Here is a 14,148-nt window from a genome sequence, read left to right as displayed (position 1 = left end):
AAACATATCTTTGTCTCGTTCGTGGATATCTATGTAATCGCGGAGAACTTCCAATCGATCTTGGGCAGCTTTGCAGCTTTGCTGCCTCGGGCAGCATATTCTGAAATGACATCGCTGGCAGGTATCATCATCGTATGTATTTTATCATACTTCACAAATTCGAGTGAGACATCTTCGTGTCCAAACTGGTCACGGGTGACCTCCGGGAACATATTCATATATCATATCCGAAACGTCAGTTGCACAGCAAGTCTAACTAATATTTGTGAGGCCATGCGCGTCAATCCCACAACATATCATCAACATGTTCCAGTTGTCAAGGATAACTTTATGCACATGGGCGTATCGTTGGCTCAGATCTTTGCTTTTGTGCCGGCCGGCCCCGGGAAAAGATTCTCGCTGGGTTGTTTCGTCGGTCAAGCATCACATCGTCATACACGACAAGATTATTGTTTTCTGGGTCAAGGTCGTCAATGGCAGCGGCTTCATCTATCGTGGAAAATAACTGAATGGTGGACGACGAAGACCTGTTCGAGGACGCAGGCGCTTTCGTTAAACCCTTGACTACGTTAGAACACAGCTGCTTGTCAGCGGATGGCGTAATCACGTACAACCGATCTCTCGTTAACCACCACATGATCAGAACCAGGAATAGTTGAGTTGTAACAGATCCGGCCTGGTCAATGATCAGAGCGAACCGAGTTTGCAAACACGGAACTTCCAATTCCACCGGAACCATGCTTGGGTTGCTAAGACTTCGCCGACGCAGTGAAGTCAATAACAGAAAAGTTGATTTTTCACGTAACAAATCTTTTCAATTTTCTCTCGCGCGATGTCATGTTGAATGTCAATTGTTGTTTAACTTATCACCATGCCTTCATATTGTGTACTATGCCGCAGGAAAACACGTACCGCAAATCTAACTCGGGTTCTGACACGTAATCATCTAGCCGGAATGAAACTTGTTCCCGATATTGAGCAAAGAAGTTTACCTTTGTCAGAAGGTTCGGTTACTTCGGGAAAAATCGTAAACACACGGGGTGAGAAAAAAAAATAATCTCGGCGGTGATATATATATATATATATATATATATATATATATATATATATATATATATATATATATATATAAAAGTCTGATTATTTTCTTTTAAAGAATCTTAAGATAGTTTACTTTGTTAAAATTTGTTCAATTTTTTTTCTTCCTAAAATATTTTTTATTTTACAACCTGTAAAAATTTTTAAAAACATTTTATCTTACTTAAATTATATATATCTTACATAGTATCTACTTGTTGTTTGAATAAAAATAAATTGTTAAAACATTCGCAAAGTTGGGCCGAATCGTCTTTCGAGTTGGGCCGAATTGTCTTTCAAGTTGGGATGAATTGTCTTAATTTCGCCCCAAGTAGGGCCGAATTGTCTTTGGGCCGAATTGTCTGTAAGTCAGGATAATAATTTGAATCTTAATCACGATGTAAATATAGCATCTGTACACCCTGCAGTGAACCCCGTTTTGTACTGCCATATTAAAACGTCGAGAAAAGCTTAAATGAGTCAAACAAAATAGATCCAATGCCTTACACTGACTGAGATCGCGTTGACTTCCGTTGAGGCACCGGCACGTTAAAACAAATCGTCTAGAGTTGGAGACGATAGCAACCCGTTGAAAGTTTGACAACAATGGCAGACCCAAGACTTAAACCCATCAAGATCAAAACTGGTGTTGTGAAAAGGTATGGTTATTAGTATCACTTGAAAATTTCACTGAAACGTCAGCGTTAAAGATGGCATCCCGCATATCTTACCGTTGGAGTCCTAGCAAAAGGCAACATGTCAACAGCTAGAAGCGAGTAACGATATAAATGGTGGCATTTTAAAAATATTTTATAATATTGATTATATAAATTATTTTCATTATGTGGGGGAGGAAGAACAGATCATTAAGTGCTGTCTATTTTTACATATGACAGCAATGGATGACTCATCCCAGCTCGTTTCTAGTCTGACTACAGTATACTTCCCAGGCTGTTTGTACCTCCAAACATACAGTGTTCCAAATTAAAGTGTATGTCAGCATGGTCTTGTAGGATCATTTTCACGAATGAAATTAATTATTAATTGTTTGCTGAAAAATTAAGTACCGATATACTATGAAAAAATTAAATACTAATATAGTTTAACCAAAAATTATTAAATCCTGATTGTTGAAATGTTATCAGAAAGTTTCCAGATGGAATTTATCGATTGCTATTGACTTTTATAATGGTGGCATGGTACTAAACTTGGTAAAGAAAAGAGGGTTGGGACTATCTTAATAATAACAGGTGGTACAATTTTTATTTCAATACTATCAACTTTCATTGTGACATCACAGCTTGTGACATTCAATCCAGTTTACACTGTATCATAGCACGAGAATGACATCCTCCAAATATGTTCATGTGTTTGTTGATTTTTGCCACAGTTATTTCTCAGGGTATGTAAATAATGACCTTCCAAAAAAATATAGATATATGAGGATCCATTTAAATAGAATAATCATCATTTAAAAGTATGTTTAATCAAATTCCAATAAAATGACACCCATTACTGAAATAGTTGGAACTGAATGCCTACATGATTTGTTCGGTAGGTTAGTCCTATAAGTTTTAGACATTCCTATATTATCCTGCTTTTTAAAGATGTGGATAAGCAAGAAATACAATCCGAAAAGGAAATTGCAAAAAGAAAAGAATATTGTGTTGGTGCAGTAAAAGCTGCCTTGACTGACCTATGCTATGAGCGACCACGGGTCATTTATGACCACAATTGGCATCCATGGATTGATTTTATTATATAAATATACTGTTATATACCACCTGCAGAATGCAATCAGGGATCAAGATTTTCTAGCAAGAAATGCATTTTGACTGCTACAAATTACTGTTTGCCAAAATAAATTACCACTGCTGACATTTATTTAATACATTGTAACCATTATCTACCATCTCCTTTGACTGCATAGGAGTGTCTGCAAACAAAGTGCATGATTGCATCGCAAAGCCAAGATGAATACAACTGGCCTTTATATAATCCTTTGAAGCCATGGCCATTTAGGAAACTTTTAGTGCTGTAAAAGAAAATAAATAAAACAAAAGAAATATAGCCAAGTCTGGCTACTGGTTCCTAAACCTTTCATGTGATGCAGTTAGCTGTTATATGCCACAGCCTGTAAACTAGACTAAAGTACATGTCACTAACTGCCACAGTGCTGCATACTCTTGTAAATCACTGGTGTTTGTATTTTAAGCCCTTTATCAAGTTAATATCTTTAATAAAATGTACAGAATGTCCTGGCTATCATTTTTTCAGACTTTCTAAAGAGAAACAGTCATACATAAAAGAAAGCAATCAAGAGGAAGCTAGATGGCAAAAAATGAAAGATGATGGAAAGGATGAGCATGATGTCAGGAAACAGGTAGGCTTCATTTGTATGTTTCCAAGCTTACATTAAGTGTCTCATGGACATGATTTAAACAATGACTTATTGTTCCCATGCTTCCCTTAAAAGTATGGTATTGTGTTATCCTTGATTAAAATGTTCCACAATTTCTCCTTCATCAGTTTTTAGCTTTGCTGATCATAGACCAGAAGGGCTTATGGGATGGTCTGTTGTCCGACAATGTGTCCATCCATTAGTTTGTCATCCATACTCTTCCTAAATGGTTTGGAGGATTGCCATAAAACTTCATGTACACATTCACATAGTCTAGTTGGACCTAAATCAAAATGGTGCTGCTCAGATATCCAATATGGGAGCCACCACATCCATCTTGAACATTTTATAATCTCAGCTTCTGATTGGATGGTCATATTTACATGGGTTTTTTGCTAAAAGACTTCCAGTGATATCTAGTTGGGTCTAAATGAAGATGGTGCCAATTTGATTTTCAAAATGGCCACCACAGCAGCCATCTTGAAAATCATCTTATAGCTACCCCTTTTGAATAGTAAGTTATATCAACATGTGGTTTTCATCAGAAGACTTTTTATGAAGTTTTGCTGGGCCTAAGGACAGCCAATATATGGCTGTCATAGTGGCTGTCTTGAAAATCATATTATATACTGTAACCATTTGGGATTGTGGAGGCTGCAACAGATGTGTAGAGGTGAGCTTTGTAATCATCGACTTCACTGGTTATTTTCAGATAATACATTTACTGTATAAAACAAATGAAACATTCATTTAAATAAGGTTCATAAAACTTAAATTAATTTCAATGTTATCTGGCTCAAATGACCATGGCCCAGTGGATGTCAGTAGAAGTAACTAATGGAGACATTAGCTGCATGGGCTCAGTCATGCTGGACTTGCAACCAAAAGGATCTGAATTTGAATCCTGCAATCACATCAGCCCAGCTTGGCTGCCATGGTGCATGCTTGGGCGAGGCACTTTACTCAAGTAGCCTGTGTCACCACAAAATAACCTACTCAGTGAAACAGCAATATTGACCTAAATCAGAGCATTTTAAATGGGTGCAAATTAGTTGGATGCATTGTAGTTTTCCCTGTGTCTGATATATCATGTTGTTACCAAAGTTGTTTAAAAAATTTTGCAAGGGAATGTAGCATTAAGGCATAGCTTTTAGCACTTGTTTATCATGCAAGGCATAGTGGTACCACCATACCTTATTGGCCTGTAAAAATCCAGCACTGTTAACACATGCAGACAAGAGCAGCCTATTCATAGTGGTTATTTGTGTTTACAGCTGTAATAAATAGATCATATGCCAGTGTTTTGCATATTATGAGAGATATTCGTGGTACTCTGTTGTTCTACATTGGGGGCTGTTTAAAGGTTTATTTGTAGTAGCTCTTGTTGGATGTTTATATTCTTTTGATTAAATACAGTAATGAATTCCTCTTTCAGCATGAAGTTTTCCAAGAGTCTGCAAACATGATATCAGATTCCAATAGAAGATTGAAACAAGCTTATGCAGAACTTGAACAGTTATTGGTAAGTTCACTCTCTTGCCACATGGAGATTAGGGCCATAATGTAAGCTTGCTATAATTGTGTCATCCTGGATAAATAAACTATATTATTATTATTTTTGTTATATATGTGTATTTTGTCGCAAGGATGAACCTGTTGGGGATTGAATTTGAACTAATGTGAAAGAGATAAAGACCAGACAAGAAATGAAAAAATTATTTCACAAATAATAACCTTTTTAAAAAAATGCTAGTCTGTATTATTGAGAAGTTTGGACACCTTCCATTGGAGGAAAATCCAGATGTACCAGTCTTTAAATTTGTACATTACTGAGTCAAACTGAACATTCTGTAGTAATGATATGCTATAGTAATACCATAATGATTCTCATTTAGGTACAGTTTTTAGCCCCATTCAGTTTTGTAAGCTCTTGTAATAAATGTATTTGATGGGGTTTCATATATAAACATGCCATCTCTAGAGGGCTTACCTTTTTAGAGGATGAAAATTGTTTTTGAGATGCAAGAGAAATACCTTAATTCTGTGTAAATATTCCATTTTTTTTGTTGTTGCCAAAAGTAGGATTTACAGACATTTTCTTGTGTTATCTTGGATTTTTACCTGCAGTTGCAGCTTCTGAATTATTTATCAACTTCTCAGTAAACTTTCATATATAATGTAGCTTACATGGAATAGTTCTTTATTGCAGCAGTGTCATGTGGACATTGTTTACATAGCTAATATAGTTCATCATGGTGTTCACTTGCCATGTGTCAATAATGTTCAAGATAAAATTATTCATATAGGTTGATAGGCGGATATAACCAGCTTGATTTTTTTTATGTACTATGTGTTGCAACCATAGAACATGTATACCAAGTCAGGTGATATGAATTCATTCACATATCTTGCCTGTCGGCAGTTCTTCAGAAGTTTGCAAGTTACTTGAGAAAACCAAAGCGAGGTATCAGGAAAGAAAAACTAGCCATATAATACTGCCCTGTTATGTGTCTTAATGTACTTGTAAATCCCCATGACTTGACATCTATCGTGTGGAGTAGTACATCAGCATACTGTATATACTCACTTATAATAAGTCAGGTCCAGCTGTGAACAACAAAGATCCAGGTCTGCCATAGCATAATGCGCCTGCAGATCAGGGCCTTTGTTGTTTGTTCTACTGATTATTCCTAACAACTACAGACCCAGATCAGTTGGCACATTATGTGATGGCAGATCTGGGTCTGTGTAGTTTACAGTTGGTCTCATCTTATAAGCAAGTATATAATGTATATACACAGTGATACCAATTTCTAAAGCAGGTATTATGAAAACAATGACTGTATTTAGTGGTGATTTTGAATTGTGATCATAAGAATTATTGACTTTTGAATAGAGTGTAAGATCAATGCAGATTAATCAGAATGTATCAAAATGTATCAAATTAACAAAATGTATCAGATGATTTCTCTTCAGTCTGTTTTCATTAATGAGGGGAGACACTTAACAGAGCAAGTGATTAGGTGATATGAGAGAAATGGTGATTGTATGTCTGTGAGAGAGGAGGAATGAAAGCAAAATCTCAAAAAATGCCATATACTTTACATAATTAATCTCATTTAGTAATGTTGTATTAAATGTGTAGAGGAATGCAGCATTTATCCAAGTTACTTGGAATATATTTTAAAATATTAAGTCACACATAAAGGCACCACACCATCAGTCACAAACATTATTATGGAACTTCTCATAATTATTCACAATCATGTAGACTGGTTTTCAACTTTAAATGGTGTGCTGGTGAAAGTATCAAATTTTTATTTCTAGTTTTCAGTTTGAACAACAAAATTAACTTTGGGAAATCTGGTGGCAGTGCATTAGTAGGCTGTACAGGTGACAAAGATGGACCAAGATCAGTGACTTTCTGGAAGTAACTTATTGTTGGCATTTTGGAAACATGATTTCACTCACAGTAACTGCTTTCATTTTATATCACTGTCACATAGGCTGAAAGTCATATATCAAGTATGGTGTTTGACTACCCAATTTCTTTGATGTCATGGTTAATTCAGCTATGAAAGAGAATATCAGTCTGTAGTATTTTTGTATTGTTGTATAATATGCATTATATAGGTGTTTTACTTGGACATCAAACAAGAAGCTTACAGCATCCACTACTAGTCACCTGTACAGGACATCAATTATTGCTGTTGGCTCAGGCATTTGTATTCTGATGTATTGGTACTGAGGTTTATTGTTGTCTTAATAAGACTCACCTTTGAGGTATTTACTTTTGTACCTGAATGACTTTAAAGAATAAAATAATTTAATTTTACATATGCAAACAAGTTTATCTGATTTTTCTTCAGGGTCAATTTTACTCAAAATATTAAATTTTTTACTCAAAACTTTGAACATTTATGCCCAGAATTTTCAATTTTGGGAGCACCTGTATAAGGGCAGTTCTATTAAAAAATACATTGGACCCAGGGAAGGCACTTTTAAAGTGGGATACTAACCCATAGATTCAATTTAATTTATTTATCATTTTAATATGAACTCTGGGAAATCAAAGTACCCTGGCATAAATTTTAAAAAACATCCTAACCTGGGTACCATATATGTTTAAATGGAACAGCCCGAAGATACAAATGAATTACTATTTTGAATTTGAATGATGCCAGATTTAGAGAGGTCTAAATTAGAATAATTACTTTACATAAGATTATGACACTTGCACACAGCATACAGTTGCTCAGTGGTAGTATAACATCTTAAACAAAATGCAGAGTATCTGTCCACATTCTGTCACTGAATTTACATTGTTTACAAAAACAGGAATGTTATATATTCCACAAAGTGTAAATGTAAATGCGAGTTTTCCATCATTATTCACGTAATAGATACAAGTGAAAAAACCGTGATCATATCTAGTGCATGATATTGACTTGTTCACATAACAGTATTATGCACATACTTGTTTAGCCCCTACTTTTTTTATCCTTTTTCTTATTATTTGTTTGATCTTTTTCAGTTATTTTCATGCCTTAATTTTAAATTTTTTCATCAGCTGTGGTTAATTTAAAAAAATGAAAATTCATTTTTAGCTGTAGCTCAGTTTTTAGCAACTCAACCCCCCCCCCCGGCACTTAAAGCATTAATTGTCAGATATTATTTAGTTAACTATACATGCATTACACTTATGTCATTTTGCATTCTTGTTTCTTCTAACAAGCATGGCTTTTGCCAGATTTTACAAGTAAAGATTTATGACTTTTTCTAATTGTATCACTTTTTATCTATCAAGAATTGCACTTAAAATTCTAAATATTTGATGATAAGGAATTTTCTATAGAGTGTGTGTACTCTAAACCCACCCACCCTCAAATTCTCTAACTATTCTAGAACATTTTCTCTCATAGCATAGAAATTGCCAGTGTATGTTAATATGTAAGGTAAATGATTTGGTTATATTTTGCTTTTATTTTTTAATATTTGTCCTTTTCTAGAGCATGTATGCCGATTTGGAATAGTTGGTCTGTCTCACTCCCACTCCAAACTCAACGGCATGGCTGTGCAAGGATACATGGTGTACGAGGTTATTCTCCACCTTAAAATGCTGTGAGTTTCCAAGGTGGCAATGTGGAAAGGCTTTTCCTTAATCCTCTCCATTCTCTCTCCACCAGCACTGCAATGCATGGAGAAACAAAATATTGTATGAGCTATACTGTATACATACATGTAATTACAGTATCAAGCCAGGTTTGGTGCTCACCATTCAATGACATATTTACAGTTTTAAATGCAGGAATCCATATTTCATGTGTAAAACAAGCTTCAGCCAGTGTGAAATGGTTAATAAGGGACCAACCATTTAATTTTCTCATTGGAATAGGCCTGGCATTTTCCTTCAAGTCACATATTTTTATCTTAAAAATTAATACAGTGGATATAACAGGTAAATTTTTTATGGAAATCTGAATAAGATAATTTTTTCAAGCTTTTTTAGGGTCAGAAATCTTGTTCAAACAAAATCCAATTCCTCCACCCCATAACTTTTAATGGTTGGTCCCTAAGATTACCTCCAAATTTAGAGTAAATATATGCAGTTTAATACAGAAGAAACCTAACAAACACGAGGTCTTCAAACATTCAGAACATGTGGTATTTTCAACTTGAAGAATATTAAACAGTCAGGAAAATTAGGGCTTTTCTTGACTCAATGACCTCAACATGTTACCAACTTAGGTGGCAAAAGATATGGTAGCAGTTAAAGGTGGTGATAAATAAGGCTTAGAATTTCATAAGTGGAGAAAAATTTCACCCATGTTTCATCAAATTGCTAAATAAGGAGGATTTAACTCAATATCAGCTCATTAAGACTTAGAAAATATATAATTATTTGAAAATTTGAGCAAATATCTTCCATTCACACAAAATTTCTGTTTTTCTGCCACCAAGACTTTGTTCTGAATGACCAATTACCATTTATTTGTACGCAAGAATGACATAATAAGTTACACATTTCGCTCCTTTCTTAAAAATATGTTACTATAAGTATCATCATGAGAGATTATTCAGTTGACATTGTGAAGATACTCAATATATGGATGGACATCTCACTGGTATGGTTCATACATGTGATATCTCACTGGTATGGTCCATACATGTGTTATCTCAATGGTATGGTTCATACATGTATTATCTCATTGGTATGGTCCATACATGTGTTATCAATTGTATAGTCCATGCCTGTGTTATCTCAGTTGTATGTTCCATACATGTGTTATCTTGATGATATGGTCCATACATGTGTTATCATTGGTATGGTCCATACATGTATTATCAATGATATGGTCCATAAATGTGTTATCTCAGTGGGTATGGTCCTTTCTTGTGTTATCTCAGTGGTATGTTCCATACATGTATTATCTCAGTGGTATGGTCCATACATATGTTATCTCATTGGTATAGTCCATACATGTGTTATCAGTGGTATAGTCCATATATGTGTTATCTCAGTTGTATGGTCTGTACCTGTGTTATCTTAGTGGTATGGTACATACATGTGTTATCAATGGTATGGTCCATACATGTATTATCTCAGTGGTATGGTCCATACATGTGTTATCTTAATGGTATGGTCCATACATGTATTATCACAGTGGTATGGTCCATACATGTTTGTCTCTTATCAAAGAATATTTATTCTCAATGCCTTTGATTTATTTTAACAGGAGAAGGAGGCAGATCTAGCTGAAACAGAGGAATTCCAGGCTGCCAAGACAGTTTTAGATGAAGCCAAAGTTGTGATGGGCAGTTAAATTGACAAGTGTATTGACTAGAACTCATGAGTATGGGCAGAGAAGATTGTAATACATGTCATGTTTGTTCATGCAATTAATACATCTGCTTCTAGATGGTGTAAAATTTGCATTAATGTGGAATATTAGCTTGATAATGTTATGGATTATGCTTATCCTGTAATTCATGCAAAAAGAAAAGATTCTATAAATGTCCTGTATTTAAAAAAAAATGTCCTATGATTGTTTCATGTTCTTTTAACCTTTATTTTGTTGGTTATGACCATTTTCTGTTCAGTTCTATATAACCTGACAAATTTTGAATATATAAAAATGAATTTTAGTGCAAAGGATAGTGAATTTTTAATACTTGTGTTATGCCTTGTTTGTAATACATTGTAGACATGGTGGACAGATACAAGAGGATGATCTGTCCTTTGGTTCTTTGGTGTAGGTTTTCTTTTTCTCACTGGAAGAATATTTAGTTTATATCCTATAATTATGCAATACTGTATGAAGTGTCTTTTGATTATCCTATATTTCAAGTGAAATTGTTATTTTTCTTATATTCTTTTGCACCAAAAGTGGGTATGATCCATGTAATTTGTTTTTGAAATGACTATTTTAAAAGTATAACTCTTGTACAAACAAGTTCCTGAAATTCTTAATCAGCATTTTTTACCCAGGACCAATCATTGTGTAATTTAACAAGGTATTATCCATCATATAACTATAGAATCTTCAAAAGTGTCAGAAATTCTTAGTTTACATGTCAAAAATAGAAAATATGTTTTGTAAAATATAAACTTTTGCATGTTCATTATGGAACAAGTTAGACATGGAATTATTTCAGAATGTTTTGCAATGAATTTTTCTTCATGTGTTCAGAAACATGATTTTTATTCACCAGTTATTTATTAATGTTTTGCCTCTTAGATATGTTGCATACCTTATGTATTCACTCAAAAGTTGAATAAAACTGCAAACAGCAAAGATCCAGATCTGCCATAGCATAATGCACCCACAGATCAGGGTATGTGTTTGTTCTACTGATTACTCTTAACAAACTACACAGATCAAGATTTGCCAGTGCATTAATCAGCAGCAGATCTGGGTCTGTGTAGTTTGCATACAGACTCGTCTTTTAAGGAGTATATATGGTAATAGCTTGCTGTACCTTCACTTTCAGTATTGAACAAATGTTGGGGATTCAGAATTGTTAATATTATTTATCGAAAAACTTAAGACAGTAAAAATAGTTATACATTTATTTATACAAGAAATTCCAGCTTGAAACTGCACAGACCGATATCTGCTATCACATAATGTAGATCTGGATCTATGCAGATTGTTAACATGTACAAACAACATAGATCCTGATTTTTCTGGGCATTATGTAATGGCAGATAAGGGTCTATGCGTGCAGTTGGATCTTACTTATTAGTAAGTATATTTGCTATGTATTTACATGTGTAGAAGTTGGAGCTTCAGTGCTACATGGAATCAATCACATATTTAAATCTGATCAGTATGTACTGAGGAGAGATACACTATGCTATATCTGTATATTGCATGAACTAGCAATGAAGAGAATACCAAAGTTATCTTTCAAATTAATGATTGAATCTCTTCGGATAGATTTATGATATTTGTCAGTATTATTAAAGATATAAAATCCATGTTTTCTTTTCCGTCTACTTAGGTATTTATTGACACCAACTCCCCAGTGCTTCCTGCCAAGCTGCATTGAAAACAAAATGAAGTAAACATTGTAAATCTTATTAAATGAATTGAAATGAATTGAAAACAAAATGAAGTAAGCAATGTAAATCATATTAGATGACATCTTAAGGCTCTTGAGTAAGTACATTTTTTGAGAATTCAAGCTGAAAATCAGATGAATGTACATGTTATTATCTGGGTGTTTTTTCAAACTTATTACAACGTAAACATTCCTTTGTTGCTGAATGCAGATGGTAGGGAAACTCTGTCCAATATAACCTAAAATAGTTCTGTTCCAAAGTCATGTTGACTGGTCCATGTACACCTTTAATAGTAACCCAATGCTAACATCTGTATTACTGACTTTTAGCAAAGTAAAATGAAATGGATAATGTAAGATTTTAAGCATAGTGATATTTCCATAGCTCTGTAATGGATTAAAAACTTGAATATATGATTTAATATGGAAATGCCTTGAAGTTAACATTACAAGGTAATGGATCAACCATTTAACTTGGAGGAGACTGGGTTTGGTTGTCTGGAATTTATGGCTCAAAGACGACTTGAATATTTGTGTTGTTGTCCTGATCTGTAGAAGAAAGAACTAATTCTATCCTTCATATTAGTTTGGAAAGAAATTAATGAAGTAAAGGGAAAAATTAATTTAATTGGAAAGGAAATCTGGGGAACACCTCACCTACCAAGAAGCTTAAATAACCACCCCAAAGATGACCTGGTGGTGGTTTGCAGGATTAAGTGACTTTTATATGACCCTTATTTTCTCCCATGTTCTTCATCAAATTGCTCTATTCTATGTCATATTTTCAAGAATATTAATAATGATGTGAGGAGTTGGAATTTGAATTTCAGGTTTCAAGTTTTCTTGTAAACTAATTTTCAGTGTTGCATAGTTTACATTTCACCTTGTCTAATAAAATGCTATTAAAGTCACTCAGTAAATCAAAGAATATTCAAATACAAATTTCTATTCAAAACAAAAACTATTTTGGTTTCATGGACTGGATATTCATTTCAGTTCTAATATGCACTTCGATTTTGTTTAATGTATTACTTGCTCATGTATTGACATTGTGCTAATTTTTATCCATTTAATACAAAGCTTGTCCTTTTTGTCACTTTTTATACTCCCATCATAAGGTGCAGTATATTGTAAATTTATTGCTCTTGTTAGGGTGAGATATGTCGAGTTTATCATCCCAAGCAAGTCATGGTTCACTAGGGCAAAGTCTGACTGGAACATGAATTGTCACAAGTGAAGAAATCAAATCTCCCTTGACAAAGGCAAACAATTGTGGAATAGTAGTAGTAGTAGTTTTCAGGAGCAAAAGTACTTAAATTCAATAAACAATGCTTATTTAAAATTGTACAACCTTTCTTTTTCTTATAATCCAAGTTCCCTTAACAATCCCTAAAGCATTTAACTACAGCTACTGTAGTTTAATTGCAGTAATACAATATTGCATTATAATCATTGTCTGAGATAGAGTCCCCAGTCCAAGCTAAATATTCTCTTCAGTTAGTATTTGGAGGTATAGAATTGAAACGAACTTGACCCCAGTCTGATTTCTTATTTATAGCCAACATCCAGAATGTCTTCCTCATTTTCCTTGGACTATTGTGAGAGTAAACATGTGCCATGTTGCTTAACAAAATTCACCTTGATTGTAATTTCTAAGAGTTTTCAACCAGTCATGTACTTTTTTGTGTTGATTGAGTGTTTTTATCCCCAGCTCTTGCATGTTGTAATGTTTTCAGCTGTACTGGTCACAGACCAGAAGAGCATATGAGATAGTCTGTTGTCTAAATTACTTGGAGGATTGACCTGAAGCTTTGCAAATACACATTCAACCAATCATCTGGTTCATACTAAATCAAAAATGGTGCCTCTCTTGGACATACACTATGGCCATTATAGCAGCCAACTTAAAAAGTTTTGTTGTCATATCAGCATGAAGTTGTCTATGAAAGACTTATTGGTTCTAAATAAAAATGGTGCTGGTCTAACATCAGTTATGGCAGCCATCTTGAAGAACATGTTATATATTCTCCCCATGAATGGATGGTCATATCAACATGTGTCTTTTACTAAAAGACTTCTTATGATGTCAAGTTGGTCTTAATGAA

The 14,148-nt window shown here is 34.1% G+C and overlaps 1 protein-coding gene across 1 annotated transcript; it reads left to right on the top strand.

Annotated features, from left to right (window-relative positions):
• The first annotated feature begins 1,552 nt into the window (after positions 1 to 1,552).
• Positions 1,553 to 13,385, top strand: LOC149801323 (tubulin-specific chaperone A-like). Its single transcript, XM_089955364.1, has 4 exons — positions 1,553 to 1,736; positions 3,355 to 3,460; positions 4,914 to 5,000; positions 10,216 to 13,385. The coding sequence occupies exons 1-4, from the start codon at positions 1,684 to 1,686 to the stop codon at positions 10,300 to 10,302; spliced, it is 333 nt and encodes a 110-aa protein (XP_089811490.1). The 5' UTR covers positions 1,553 to 1,683; the 3' UTR covers positions 10,303 to 13,385.
• Positions 13,386 to 14,148: the final 763 nt, after the last annotated feature.

This window comes from Sinohyriopsis cumingii, chromosome 4 (assembly GCF_028554795.1).
Source record: "Sinohyriopsis cumingii isolate HCF-2022 chromosome 4, ASM2855479v2, whole genome shotgun sequence".
NCBI classification, from domain to species: domain Eukaryota; kingdom Metazoa; phylum Mollusca; class Bivalvia; order Unionida; family Unionidae; genus Sinohyriopsis; species Sinohyriopsis cumingii.
The sequence above is the reverse complement of the archived record's forward strand: the minus strand, read 5'-3'. Positions and strand labels throughout refer to the sequence as shown.